The sequence below is a fragment of the Lepidochelys kempii genome, chromosome 8 (genome assembly GCF_965140265.1).
Source record: "Lepidochelys kempii isolate rLepKem1 chromosome 8, rLepKem1.hap2, whole genome shotgun sequence".
NCBI lineage: Eukaryota > Metazoa > Chordata > Testudines > Cheloniidae > Lepidochelys > Lepidochelys kempii.
In genome coordinates, this window is record NC_133263.1 from 23,339,686 (window position 1) to 23,355,261 (window position 15,576).

Genomic DNA, 15,576 nt, shown 5'->3' on the forward strand with positions numbered 1-15,576 from the left:
CTTTTGGAGAGGTCCATGAGGACCCCGGAGAAGAGCTTCTCCCCCAGCCGGAACGACACCACCAGCGCGTCCTCGATGATGTGGTCCAGGGTGACCCGCACCTCCGAGCCAGGCAGCAGCGGAGCCTCCGCCTCCCCCGCGGCCGGGGCCACCGGGGAGCCGGGGGCCGGGGGCTCCGGCTCTACAGCGGCAGCATCAGCAGCATCCGGCTCCTCCTCCTCCGGCCGGCACGGCTCCTCCCCGGGCTCCGGCTCCACGGGGCCCCCAGCAGCCGGCAGGCAGGGCTGCGGCTCCTCCTCGGGAAGTTCAGGGTGCCCAGCAGGCGTCGGGCAGGGCTGCGGCGCCTCCTCGGGCTCCGGGCTGGGCGGTCCTCTAGGTTCGGCCTTGGGCGAACCCAGCTCCGGTTCCTCCGGCTCCGTCCTCTCAGGTTCCGGCTCCTGGGTCCTAGCCGGGCTCCGGGCGAGCTCTACGGGCGGCGGCGGCGGCTCCTCGGCCTCCCCCGGAGCGGACTTTCCCCCGTCGGCCTCGTCCCCATCAGGCACAGCCGACTCCACAGCCTCGCTGACAGCGGGGAGGGGGTCTGCGCCGGCCTCGCTGCCCGGGATGGGCTCCATCTCAGGCTCGGCTTCGCCGGCTCCCCCGTCACCCGGCACCGCTGCAGTCGCCGCCGCCTCCGCAGCCATGGCCGCCATTTTCTCTGCTGCTTCGCCGCCGCCTCCCTCCAGCAGCGGGATCGATAACCGCGGCCTTCTCCGCCCGCCTGGGAGGCAGAGCCCGCCCATTTTGCTCAGCATTGGCATCTCATTGGAGGCTACGCCACGATTCTAAGCTCCTATTGAAGATTGGGAAAGTCCATCAAGCCGAACGAAAACTTCTCATTGGCCAGCAGAGACTTCATTCATTCAGGGGTCGGGAAGAGGAAGAAGGGGCGGAGTTTAATACCGCTAAAGATCAAAGGGGCTTACTCATGAGGCAGTTGTCCCTTCCTATTGGCGCAGGGAAGACTCTCCTCCCCCTTCAGCGCTCTGAGAGGCTGTTAATTGGTGCAGAGTTACATCCATCAAACTGAGATGGGGCGCTTTAGGCCTGGAGTTCAGTGTAAGGGGAGATTCCTGTTTGAGTGGCAGGGGAGGGAAGGGTACAGAGGTGGGAGGTTAACTCACTTGCAATGAGAGGGTAGTATCCTCATATTCAGGACTAGGAGCTTATTGGGACAGAGACTGTGTCTTCTTGTCCATACAGCACCTAGCACCTTGGTGTCCTGATTCCATCTCAGGTGTTGCTCCAGCACAAATAATATAATGATCTTACCAACTCTAGTTTCAAGGCACCCACACTGGGACGGTGAGCAGGACCCATTGCAAAAGGGACCAGAGATGGAGAGAAATGGGAAAAGAGAAGGAAAAAATATGGAAAGTCAAAAAAGGGTGACCAAATAGAAAAGAAAAAATGTCTGGAAGAAAGAAGATTTTAAGGGGAAGAGGGAGTGAACTATAACGTTTTCTAAAAGGTGAAAAATTAGACACTAAAAGAGATCAAAGAAAAAACTTGGTATCAAAGGAGAAGTGGAGAATTGGGAGAAAAGGGAGAAAAAAGCAAATAACACTTGTATATTTTACAGTTTGGCTCATATGATACTTTGAATCAACACTAGCCTTTTCTTCCTAAAAACTATGAAAATTTTGCCAGTTTTGGTCATTCCTCGCCAGATTCAAACCCTTTGGGATACTATAAATCGGCCACCATTGTATATTTTGGAAAGTTGACATGGATGAAGTAGAAGAGATAGATGGACAGTTAAAGGGCAGAAGGAGAAGATCTGTGAAAGAAAGACAGAAAGCAAGGGGACGAGCTAGACCAGAGAGATGCTAAGCATGAATACAATTTGTAGGCCTTAATCCTCCCCAATGCAATTATAGGGGATAAATTATTGGCAGAGAGTGAAATTTGTGGAAAAGAAATGACCTGAATCTCTAATGTTTTGAGGGTTTTTTTTTTAAATATATAGTTTTAATGATTTATAGTTGTCTTTTCTGAAGGATTCTAAAGTGATTTATAGCATCACTGAAATGTAGCCACCTCTCTGTTGGAAGGCAGTAATTAGGCAGGCAACTGACATAAAGCAATGACGGTGAGGGAGTAGTGAAATTTTGGCAAAGGATACTGGAGCAAATTCCTCCGCAGTTTCAAAGCCTAGTTGTATACACTGCCTTTAGTCTTTCCACACTGGGAAAATTGAGTGTCATGCAGTTATAGCAGTACCGTAATGCAAGTAATAATAATAATAATCTTTCTTATAAAACCTTATAAACCAAGAACTGGGTTTGAAGCCTCCCATCACAGCAGAAGGGGCTGGAGAGTCTGTATGTAAACAGAACCTGATCCTGCAACTGCCAATCATAATGCATATTACCACATACGTAGTCCTGTTGTAGACCCAAGGGCCAGGGGCCTGATTCACCATCCCAGTGCTATCCATCATGTGTAGTGACTTGCACAAATGCAAGGAAGGCATAAAACACCATTCTGATTTGATAATGCTTTACCCTCACTTTGCACTGGTGTAACTGACTGTACAAGCTGCAGGACAACAGTGAATTAGGTCCTAGTGCTTACAGCATCAGCCTCATATAGTTTGTAAAGGGTTTATGTGTACATACATTTCTGGAGACAGAAAATGCCTTAGAAATGTAGCTCCTGAGTTAAATGAAATTTTAAAATATAAAATAGTTGAATAGCTCAGTATTATACAATCTACCATGTTCTCAGGCAATTTACTGTTTGAAGGGATGTGTGGTTGGAAATAAAATATGTGTTTGTGAGGAGGTTAGTACTACAGAGTAGCATATTGAATTGTAGTGTTTATTCTCCATCATGCATGGATCTTTGTCAGTCTCTGTCAGGGAGAAACAGCAGTTGGACTCATGGCTGTATGATTTGTGGCTAAAAACAAAACCAAGCCGATCTGGGGGTTTTCCAGAACTATCCAACATTAATGTTAATGCCTAAACCGTCTCTAAACATTTTGTTGGGTCATATTTTTAAAGGCCTGCATACTGTTTCCTGAGGCCATCATGCTTTGAAAGAGGGGCAACCATCTAGGAGCCCCCAGGGCTGAATATGTCTGTTTCCAGTATTCTACAGAATAATGAGATTTGTCTTGCTGCTGAGTTACTAATACCTTAACTCCAAAACCTGCCCCTCTGCAATGATTTCAATTTCACTTCAGAGGTAAGATCCCAGTTTTGCATTTCAGAATTGTTCTGTATATTCTGGTATGTGTACTGGGGACAAAATAACACTGGCCCCAAAAGGTTTTCAAAGGCTATGAATGATTCAGAAATATTTTTCATTTCAGAGGGACGCAGGAGGGGACAGTAAGGAGAATTAGGTCTCTGCTCTTCCTTCCTATGTTATTGCAACTCCCCAGAATTGTGACAAGATGAGAGACTCCTAGAAAACTGAGATTCCCTTCCCCAAAATCAGGAATTTACCACCTTATTCAATTAAGCAACAGTAGCAGGGCAAGCTATTACTCCCCAGTGAAAGCAGCGCAAAAATAAGTTCCAGAAGCCTGTGATAGGAATTGTGAGAGATACCCAGGGAGTAGGGCAATGGCAAAGCTGTAGAACAGCACTTCTGCAGATGAGGACAAAACTGTCATGGGTTTTATCTCAAAACAGCATGGTTAGTGTGGATACACTGTACCATTGGTGCTTAGAACAGTGATATCCCATCAGTTCAGTTAGCCACAGTTCATTTCTGTAGTGTAACCAGGGCCTAGTAGAGCAGAATGGCAGTAATTTCTAGCCTACAAGAAGTCACCAATCAATACAAAGAGCCTACTCAGTCATTGAACTAATGGGACATTGAGATCCAGTAGCTCAGCCCAGCAGGCTCTTTGTTATGTTAAATTCAGACTTCCAAAGGATGGGAGTAACATGGAAGAATTCCTCGTCCAAAACTGCAGTGTTGCTTTCTGAAATCACCCTGCTTTGCCAGAAGTGTTGCTTATGTCATACAGCAAGCATTAAAATGCTAACATTGTCATCATTTATACCTAATAGAGTCTCCAGCAGTCCTGAGAATGAATGTAAAAGGATTTTTTACAGTTTCATTTACATTTCAAATGCCAAGTGTTTGTGAAAAGATGGAAACAAATGTCTATGCCACTCTGATCTAATGACAGCTTTCAGAGTAGCAGCCATGTTAGTCTGTATTCGCAAAAAGAAAAGGAGTACTTGTGGCACCTTACAGCTTAGCTCACGAAAGCTTATGCCCAAATAAATTTGTTAGTCTCTAAGGTGCCACAAGTACTCCTGTTCTTTTTCTGATCAATGGCAGATGCAGAAATACAGTAGCATAGGCTATCCCTGTCTTCAGAGATAGGTTATGCCAAAGGCTAGGTGGTTAGTTATTTATTATGCAAAAACTTGCTTGTTTTACTGTTTTTGTCCCCTGGGGTGCTCCCTTGACCATTATCTCCCTGTTTCATCCTGCTCTTGCATCCTGTCATAAACCTAGCCTGTAAACTCTCTCAAGCTAGGATTGTCTTTTTTTGTTACCTGTGCCTAGCACAGTGGGGCCCTGTTCTGTTCTTGGAGACGCTAGGCATTGCTATCATGCAAGTAATAATGAGTGGTGAAAATATAAGAAAGAGATTGATGAATCTGAGGGAAGGGAACTGGTTAGTTTTTGTGGGAAGAGGATCGAACTAGTGAATTTGGGAATTCCATTGCTGCAGATCCATCCACTATGTCTTACACATTGCTGAGAGTCACAATCCTGCGAAACAGGAGACATATTCATGGCCCTGCATGCTTGCATCACAGTGGATTTTCCAATTCCAAAATGACTTCCCGCTGACCATTAGCAATCTGGCCTTGCAAGTTTACACAGTGCAATCACCATTTGCTTCTTCACTGTCAGTGCAGCTCTCAGTGCAATTGAAGGCTAGGGTGAGACTTGGCACACAGATCCAGGAATGTGGCCATGTACATCCAAAAGTTCTGCAGCCACAGCTCGTCATTTCAAGCCTGCATTACAATGCAATCCCACCAGTTAGTGTTCGTTTCTCAGGCCCAGAAGCGACACTCCACCATCTGCAGGTGCTCTGTGAATGCCACCAGCTAACTTAAATTGGTTCATGCTATGTCCCACAGCAATCAGTCCTCAAAGAAACTTTCATATTCCCCGCTGATTTGGTTCTTCTTATGACTCTGCAAATTTCCTGGAGGATCGTGCTTGCAATGCTTATGACAATAACATAGAGCTGTGCAGGCTTCATGCATCTGTTACAGATGGTAGACAGTGAGGAGGGCCGTGGGTTCATGGGATGTTTTACGAAGGCATTAAAATTATGGAATATAAATGACATTGTGGGATGGAGACAGTTGCATGATGGGAAGTTGACCCTTTGCTCCCAGTAATCCTTGTGTAACTTGTTTCTGCCCCACTATGCACTGCGAAAACTTCTCAAAAGACGGTGAGCTAGATGCTAGCACATTGTACACTGGGACATCTACCTGTGGGGCACTGCACCGTGCATCGATATAAGCACTCCTGGAGAGTATGTGCAGCGCTGACACAAGGAGAGAAGACTGCATGCACACAAGCGATGTACTAGTTGGGGCAGCTTTATGCCGACGTAACTTGCGTGAACCATAGTTTTCAGCGTAGACATGCCATGAGTGAGCGAACATCAGTGAAGTGTGATTGTGAGAAACAGATACCTGTGTGTGTGTGTGAGAGAGAGTTGGTTGTGTGTACATGCCTAGGACTGTGAGAGTGAATGAGTTAATGGGGCGTGAATGTTTGCATGTGCATGAGTGTGAGTTTGTGTTCAGATGTACTTGCACAGTAGCAACACTGGCATAGAAGCTTTTCATGACAATAAAGTATTACTGTATTGAACTGTGTGTGAAAAAGAAAGTCTAGGAGTGTGTGTGTGAGAGAGAGAGTGGCTGTCTGGGCGTTGTGTATATGTAGGTGCACTTAGGGCTTATCTAGACTAAGGAAATTTGTAGTGGTGTAATCACATAATTACACTGATGTAAACCACTCATGTAGTCACATTGTCCTGGGGTAAAACAGGGTGTGAACTGGTGCAACTTACCCCAGTAATATACCAGGGTAAATTGCACTGATGCAGCATATCTACACATGGCAGTGTCACTGGGAAAAACACATCAGTGCAAATAAGACCAATATAGACAGGCCTGAGGTATACGTATGGTTTTATAGGGGGTATTTATGACATGAGGTGGGGCAAATGGAGGGACTATGTGCTAGTGTCATGGCAAGGGTAGGTTAATAGATATTTTTTTCTATGGCCTTATCTAGACTAAAGCTGCATCTACACTGGGGGTTTTGCTGGCATAACTACATCGATAGGGGGTGTGCTTTTTTCACATCCTTGACTGACACAGCTATGCTTACAAAACTTGGTAGTATAGGCCTGGGCTACACTAGAAAAGTTTTGCTAGCATAGCTATACTGGTATAGTTGTACCAGCAAACCCTCCTAGTGTAGATGCAGTTTAGGATGTAAAGGTGTGATGTTGGAAAATGATAGCGACCTCTCTTAGGCTAGGTCTACACTGCGCACCTTACAGTGGCATGGCTGTGCCGCAGCACCCGTGCTGTTGTAAGGTGCACAGCGTAGTCGCTCTTTGTCACCAGGAGAGAACTGTCCCAGCAACAAAATAAAACCACCCTGAACGAGAGGCGGTAGATTCGTCGACGGGAGAGTGGCTCCCACGGACGAAGCGCTGTCCACGCTGGCGCTTTTCGTCGTCAAAACTTTTGTCATTCGGGGTTTGGTTTTTTTCACACCTGAGTGACAGAAGTTTTAATGACAGGTTTCAGAGTAACAGTCGTGTTAGTCTGTATTCGCAAAAAGAAAAGGAGTACTTGTGGCACCTTAGAGACTAACCAATTTATTTGAGCATGAGCTTTCGTGAGCTACAGCTCACTTCATCGGATGCATGCCGTGGAAACTGCAGCAGACTTTATTTATACAGAGAGAATATGAAAAAATATAAAAAAAGTTTTAATGACAAAAGTGCAGTGTAGACAAAGCCTATGGCTCCCACAGCATATGTTAGCTAACCCATTCTAACCTGGGCTGATATCTTTTTTTGATAAGTCTGGAAGGCTTTCCCATTTGCAAAAAGAATGAGGAGTACTTGTGGCACCTTAGAGACTAACACGTTTATTTGGGCATAAGCTTTCGTGAGCTAAAACCCACAGCCTTTGCTAATACAGACTAACAGGGCTACCACTCTGAAACCTATTTACAAAAGGCACCTTTTAACCAATACAAAATCAGATCAGATGCCGAAGGAATTACAAATGGTTAGGTAAATTGCAAATAGCATACATGGCTAAAACTAAAGCAGAAACAGAAAATGAAGATTGGGTTTTAGTTGCATGCAGCAGAGCTAAACTGCTTCAGGCACAGTTTAGATGAGAAGGTTTGGATGAGAAGCAGTGCTCTGAAAAAGAGTTATTCGCTTTAATTTAAAATCATTGGTTTTAAACATTGTCATGATTTATTACAGAATATTGGCTGGGGTGAAAAAATAATCAGTCATTTTCCCTTGTGATCAGCAAATGATATTCCTGGTCATAGGAATGCAGAGCTCATTTTTGTTAGATTTGTGAATGATTCTTAAAGGATTTGTAAAATCCCAACATATACACACATGCCCCAGAAGTCTCTACTTGAAGCTGAAAAATTAATTATATGCTAAATTTCTTGTGAACATGCGAGAAGTTAAGGATTGGGGTTTCATCTAATGTCCTTTAGGGAACTGATTTAAATCCATTATTCACTCCATCCAAAGCTGTAACCACAGACCAGATTGATATATTGGTGCCACAAGTACTCCTCTTCTTTTTGCAGATTGATATAAAAATTTACAAATGTCAGTGAGTACCTGGGGCCAAATTCTGCTATTAAATCTATTCTGGCATGTCCCTTGCTTATTTATAAGTTAAACTGCTGAGGGTTGGAATCTGCTTCCTGTTTGATCTTGCAATCTGTGTGATTTCATCTGTCTTCTAAAATTCACGCATCTTGAGATAACCAGGCTACCCACATTAATGGAAATGAATCTCTGCATAGCAGTGCATTTAAACAAACAAACCAAAAAAATCCAGGTTACTAAAATGCCAATTTTTTTTCATTTTCTGTAGTCACATTCTTCTAATTTTGGATGCATAAGTCACAACGGACTTTTTATTTTAAAAAAACTTTATTCTTTTAATATCTTAATACAGAGGAAACTAAATCCAAGATGCACAAATATAACTTGGGTCTAAAGCAGTGGTGGGCAAGCTGCAGCCCGCAGGCCATACGTGGCCTGTCAGGGTAAGCTGCTGGCCAGCTGCCAGACTGTTTGTTTATATTTGCACGGCCACCCACAGTTCCCAGTGGCTGTGGTTCGCTGTTCCCGGCCAATGGGAGCTGCAGGAAGATTATTACCTGTTTTCAAGAAAGCCCACCATGTGGTACATACTGTATAAACATAAAAGGCATAGTCCCTGCCCCAAAGATCCTTTAATCAAATATAAATACATAAATACGTAAATATATAAATACATAAATGTCAAGTTTACCTTCTTTGTAATGTTGCGGAGTAGCAGCCGTGTTAGTCTGTATTCGCAAAAAGAAAAGGAGTACTTGTGGCACCTTAGAGACTAACCAATTTATTTGAGCATAAGCTTTCGTGAGCTACAGCTCACTTCAAGTAGCTCACGAAAGCCTATGCTCAAATAAATTGGTTAGTCTCTAAGGTGCCACTAGTACTCCTTTTCTTTTTCCGTCTTTGTAATATAACTTCATATTCTGTAGTCCCCAGATACATTAGTCCATTTTGTTGGGGAGGAAGCAGTAAAAAACCTCTACTCAGGTATGTCACCAAAACACTTGAACAAACAGAACAAAGGTTTATGGATAAAATTTTCTAACGTGCCTAAGTGACACAGAAACCTAGGTTTGATTTTCAAGTGACTTAGGCACATAGAGCATAATCTGCTAAGCACTTTTGAAAATCCCACTAGGGGCCTATCTGCATCTTTAGGCAGTTTTAGTTAAGTTAATTTTGTGTTCTGAAACAATGGGCTATTTCTGTTGCATATTCCAAGCTTTGAATAGTACAGAATTGTAGCTTTTGTGTTTTCGTTTTGGAAGGCTCCTGACCTCCACTAGCTCTATCCTGTGGGACCATCTCACTGAGTTTAAGATTTGGGGAAATTAAAATTTTGTTTTCTTTCCTTCTTCCCTCCCCCATCTCCCTGCAACTGCTTCTAAAATCTCACTCTCTTTCTGTGATCTGAAATTGGAGCAATGATAGTATGGCCTGTTTTGTTCATTGTAGACTATTCTTTGGCCAGAATCCTATAGTGTTTAGCATATATAAGGTCACATTGCACTTGCAGATCTAATATTGAGGGAATCATTTGCTCCAAGATAACAAAGGGATCTGGATTTTCCTTTAGGAATGCCAGGGCTTTGCCTATTTTGGGCTTGGATTTGGTTTTCTGTAAATTCTATCTGTGCTGTCTTTTATAAATGCTGATTTTAATTCTTTCACTGACTATTTCCTTATGTTCCTTTCCACCATATCCAGCTGCTGCTAGATCTTGGACATAAATCCATTCACAATCATTTATTTTTGTCAGTATTTTCAGGAGGACATTTTTGTATGAAATCCATCTGTTTTGGCAGAGTAATTCTGAAAGTTCTTGGATGAAGCTTTCTAGGTTGAGCAAGGAAGAGAAAAGCAAAATGGCTGCTGTAATGAGCATTCCAGTGCTAGAGTTTTAAGTCCAAAGAAACCCTTTGGACCTACTTGTCCTTGGCTTTGGGCATGACTTCTTATTCTGGGACCCAGCTGTGGCTGTGACCCACAAAGTTGCTGCAAAGCATCCATCCTTAATCTAATGAAGGTTATATCAGGCTTTTTTCCCTTGTGTTTACTCGGGAACTAACTAGGAACATTTCTTTCTTCATGGTTGCTAGACTCCAGTTCACTCCCTCCTCCCAATTGACTTCTTATGGTGTTACATCTTTGAGACTGTACTGATGATTAGTTACTTAAGAACTGTCTGGCTACATGTGTTTCTAAAGTCTCTGAGCCTTTACTCCTGTAATTTTAAATTAGGGATAAAACTGTGTCTTGTGTTGAGGTAGAAACTTGTCATTTCCTATTTACATTTCTTTGTTTTAAAATTTATGGTACAGCATATGGCTAGCAGCAGTTACTGCTTGGGCTGTGGTCTTGCCAAGTTAAGCAGGATTGGGCCTTATCTGTATTTGAATGGAAGATCTCTAAGGGGAAGAGCCAAGGTGTTGCACTGGATGATTTAATGACAGTCTTCCCTCGGAGTCAGTATTACATGAATGCATTGTATTAGGGCTCGTCTATACGAGGAAATGGATTGGAATAGTTATTGCAGATTATAGCTATTTCAATCAATTTCCCCACATAAACAAGCCCTTAGTAAGCACTGTGCTGTTGGAGGTGATGTAAAACAAAGGCTTTAAAGATCTTTCACAAGAATAGGCATGTTTAACCCTGATGTTCTTTTGGGGTAAATGTATTCTGCCTACCTACATTTTCCCTGTAGTTCAGCTAAATACTATAGTCCAGATACTGAACTGCAGTTGAGCTGTACTCAGCAGCACAGGTCAGGAATGGGACAAAGATGGATTTTAGTCTGTCTGCAAGATTAGTCCTGGGGGGAGGCTACACTGGCTGTCCATGGTTCTAAGGAGCCATTCTGGCAACTGGGAATCACTAGGGCTTGAGGACCACCTGACTAAGCTCCCTTTTACCTCGCCCCACCCCTGCATCAGGAACTGAGAGGGAGTTGGCGTTGGAACCACTACAATACTTCTGCGCCACCCAGAGATTCCCCTACACATGTGTCAGGATCTGCCAGTTTTAATGTTGCTTTATGCTGCCGGAGCACTGTTAAACAACCTACTAGGAGCAGAGGATCTAGCCCTTTATTCTTCCTCTGCTTAACTGCTGTGTAGTGTTACTCTGCACTGTTGAATAACTTCTGTGTTCCATTCAAGACACATCTGCATTTCATATATTGTGTAATTTGTATAAAACACTGGTATTCTTTGGGGTGAAAGGTGCTATGATATAGCTGTGGTGCTAATGACAGCTACAGTAAAGGTTGCCTGAAGATGTACTCTCTAAGCTCCAATTTTGAGTTTCTCATAACTTTGTGAAACTTCCATCTGTTGGACAGAAGGTCTCCAGGCCTGGTGTGTCTGCCTGAAGAGAAAGTAAAGAGAACAAGAAAGATGTATTGTTAAGTGCTCAAAAGTCAGGCCATATGCAGCCTGAAGTCTGCCCCCAGTAGGTATGCAAAATAAATATACAGCTTTAGTTAAATGGTCACATTCTATATTTCAAGTAATACAACATATCAGACAATTCTTTCTGCAGCCTTTTGTATCCTGTAAAAAACTTGCCTCATTCATTGTGAATACTGTATGGCAAAGGCTCAGTATGCACTGCATATCTTGTATGTAAATCATTGTCATAATCTCTTTTGTTTGACATATATACTGTACTAGAAAATGCTATGTGTGTATCATAAGGCTGTAGGAAAATGTGTGATATTATTGTATTTGAAAAATAGTATGTTATCAGGTATTTAAAGAGTATCAAAATGCACACATGCAGAGGGAAAGAGTTCTGATTGTACATGCAACCTTAACTTTGGCACTGTCTGAGTGCTTAATCTTGTGGCTTTAATGTTCTCTTATTAACTTAGCTTTTTAATGAATGGAATAAATATAATAATTACAACTTGGAATACATTATCTTGCTCCATTAATTTCATATTTTTCTTAATTACCTTAATTGTTTAAGAACACAATATGTGAGAGAACACCTTGTTTGTAGAGAATAATGCAATAAATAGCTGTCAGGTATATTATATCACTAGAGTATATTTATTTTGCGTTCCAAAGACATTATTAGAATCCAAGAAACCGTAATATTTATGCATGATCTTGCATTTTCTTGTAGGAGATATATTGTCTCCAAAGAATTACTGAGGATGTGTGGATATACCGAGTCTTTGATTTCTTGTAGTTCTTGAAAATTGCTTTTTACATTTCTCTCTAAAAACATACTAAGCCTGATTTTCAGGTGTGCTGAACAACCACAACTCCAGTTTAAGTAAAAGGGAGCTGCAAGTGCTCACGGAGCACCTCTGTAAATCAGGCTCATAACGTGCTGGCCCTCAACTGTTTTCTGGCAGGAGAAATAGCACTGAATGTCTTGCTAACTAAAAACACCATTATCCAAATGATAATCACTGTTTGGCTGAAACACTAGACTCCCAAAAGCCAGCATTAAACCTTGTTACGTGACCGAAAATCCTGCATAAGGTAATATTAATCTTATTTACAACATCTGACAGTTATTGTAGCTATTGTTTAGAGAGCTTGGTGAAATAATTTGGTATATGATCAGCTGTTCCCAACATAAATTACTCATCAGATAATGCTATTCACAGTTACTAAAATAGTCGATGCTGCTGCAGGTAAATAAATGAATAGGAAGCTCGCTGTGTGAATTGTCACCCTCATCTATGTTTGTAATGGTGGGCTTACCAAAAATCAGACATTCAGTAAGCTCTTGTGCCAGGTATAGACCTTTAGGAAAATTCACAAGTATGCAAGTGGTTCCTCAGAAGGGCAGTATAGGTCCTTTTGGGTTTAGTACTTTTGAACTATAATATTTTGTACTGGTGTTTGTAATGTGCTGGGTGGGGGGCAGTTCTGGTGGCTCATGTGAGCACCTTGAAAAATATTCGGGATCATCAAATTGAAAAGAAGGTCTGATAATTTCCTTGCACTAGAAGTGCCCATCCCTTCTCTGGACTTTGCTAATACATCTCAGTGGGCTTGTAAAACTACTCCTGGAAAGCATTTTTTAAAAAAAACTTTGGAACAGACCAGGCTTCACCAAATGGCGGGTACTATTAAAACATTTCCCAGGGAGGGATAGACTCATGCCACCCCTACAACTGCTTCATCCCCACACGCTGCATCAAATGGTTGTGCAAACTGGACTCTGTTTTATAATCAATATACTATTTAAATGTTTCAGGAGCTATACATAAATGTTCCCATCAAAGTGCTGCCTACTGTTTGTTTGGCAAGTGGCATTGCCTCCTTCCTTGGCTCAAGTTAAAAGAAAGCATTTTTGTTTATGAGATAGCAAATGAATAGATCCCTATTCCCTCACCTTTCCTTTCTGTAAGCACATGCATCCTTGGTACACAGCTAGGGGACATTTTTGTGGGAGCTCTTTCTTAAAACATTGGGATCACAACATAAACATATGGATCACTTTTCAAGCAATATTAAAACAAACATATATGAGTGAAACCTCATTACATTACTGTGGGATAATATTCCTTTAACAGTGTCTTTATTTGGAGTTCTGGGTGCTCAGCACTGTTGAAGATGAAGCTTCAAGTTGGTCACTGAAAATTTTTGGCACCCAAAATTCTGGCCACTTTGAAAATCTGGGGCTAGTGACTTGCTCAAAGTCTTACAGCAAATTGTTGACAGAGTTGTAAACAACATCCAGTACTTCTGAGTCCGGGGACCAGCTTCTCAGCTGGTGTCAATCAGAGTAGCTCTATGAAAGTTAATTGAGCTATGTGGATTTACACCAGGGGAGCAACTGAGCCCCAGTTCCTTTCTCAGACCACTATCTTTAATTCCCTTATTCCTGTACCTGTACCTGTACCTCATTATTGCAGGGTGAGCACCTGCTCCAGCCCTGAAGAAGTTGGAAAAGTCCTCTAGAGGGCTGGGGCTGGGGAAGGGAGTAAAACCCTGGCTGATTGGGGAAAGTGGCAGCAGCTGGGGGCCATGCCCCAATCAGGGCCCAGCTGGCTCTATAAAGGCTTTGAGCCAGCAGCTCCAGGAGAGTTTCCCTCTGCCTGTAGAGGGAGAAGGGCCTGGCTGTAAAGTGCTGAGTAGGACACCCAGATTGGAGCAGGGCTGAGGAAGGGCCAGAGGAGCTAGGAGCTCTGTCCTGGAAAGCCCCAGGCTGCAGGTCTGGGAAGGCCTATTAGGTATGGGGGCTGCAGAGGCAGCAGGTCCAAACCCCCTTACCTGTGATGAGTGGCTTATACTACAGTCTGCCCTAGGGAATGGGGGCTAGTTGGTGACTGGCAGTAGCCTAAGACTGCGGTGAGGTGAGGATAGAGGGTGGTGGTTCCCCTGGGAGGGGGAGACCCAGAACTGTAGGGGTACTGCCAGAGGGCAGCACCCAAGACAAGGGCACTGGGGTCTGGGAGAGACATGGGGGGCCAGGGGCACTGAGACACCAGCCTCAAGGAGGTGCTCTGGAGGCTGGATGCTAATTCCCTGATGATGACCAGCAGGCGGTGCTGCTGAGTGAGTTGGCGCCCTGTGACCCACATTAATAGCTGTTATTGATCTAGTCTAGCGTTTTGTTCTGTCTTGTTCCTTTTGTCATAAATATTTGTCTTAGTCATCTGAATTATATTCAAAATGGGCATTAAACAAGCTCATCTTATTTCTAAATAAATCAAATTGATGAAGGTGTCTCAAGTATATTTTGTTCTGTTGCATAATTCTTGAGGTCATTTATTCACACTGTCCTTTTTAAATAATTCTTTTTAATTTTTAGTGGAGTTAGTAATTATCTGTCTCCCTATAAATATTGTATTGAGCTGGCATTTAAATTGCTCATTACTATCACTGAATCTTAAAGTGCTTTGCAAAGCAATAATTTATATAGTCCACATTAGCTAAATGCCTGCTCCACACCAACTTTATAAGAGGAGAAAGGGGAGAGAGGAGGCATTGTTTAAATTAATACCTTGCTCTGGGTCTCCTAGCATGCCCTGTATTTACCCTGAAAGTGAAAAGTGTTCACATCGGGATTCAGTTAATGGCGGTAAGGCTGATGCAGAAATACTCTTGAGTTGGAATCAGAAGAATGTCAATGAGAGGAAAATTTTACATAGCTACATACTTTCCAGCAATGGAACAGATCAATCTATTGATCTTCCTAATCTAGACAAGGACAAAGACTGTAAATTCCATGGGGCAGAGGCTCCTTGGCTGGGTCCTGTACAGTGCCAAATACATTGTTGGCACTTAAGTAATGAGTAATTTTAAAAATATTTTGGGTGAGTAGCATATGGCTCGAGGGACTGGTAACTGAACAAAGGCTTTAATCTCTAGGTCACAGGTTAGAATTCAGCCTAGTACTGTAGTGACCAAAAACTGTTAACAGTTACTGGTTTATGGGAAATGTGTCAATGTTTTCAATCCATTCCCTAATGGATAGATGTCCACATCACCAAAACCTCACTCTTGAGTGCACCACTTGTTGGTAGTTTCAGCAAAAAATAAGTCAAAGATTACCTGGACATGATACAAGTAGGTACATCCCCTGACAGGGAAGGGGGAATATTAGCACTGTCAAGGAAACTTGCATTGCTAATTTCTGTGATTTCCTTCTTTTGTGGTTACAGAGGAGCTCACTCTAGG

General features: G+C 42.9%; 1 protein-coding gene across 3 annotated transcripts in view; it reads right to left on the bottom strand.

Annotated features, from left to right (window-relative positions):
* PWWP2A (PWWP domain containing 2A) overlaps positions 1-772 on the bottom strand; it is a 39,807-nt gene extending 39,035 nt beyond the window's left edge. The window contains exon 1 of one of the 3 annotated variants that reach the window (XM_073355863.1): positions 1-772. In XM_073355863.1, the coding sequence (XP_073211964.1) occupies positions 1-692 (692 nt within the window). In that variant the 5' untranslated portion in view covers positions 693-772. The other 2 variants (XM_073355865.1, XM_073355864.1) reach the window with 2 other exon arrangements.
* Positions 773-15,576: the final 14,804 nt, after the last annotated feature.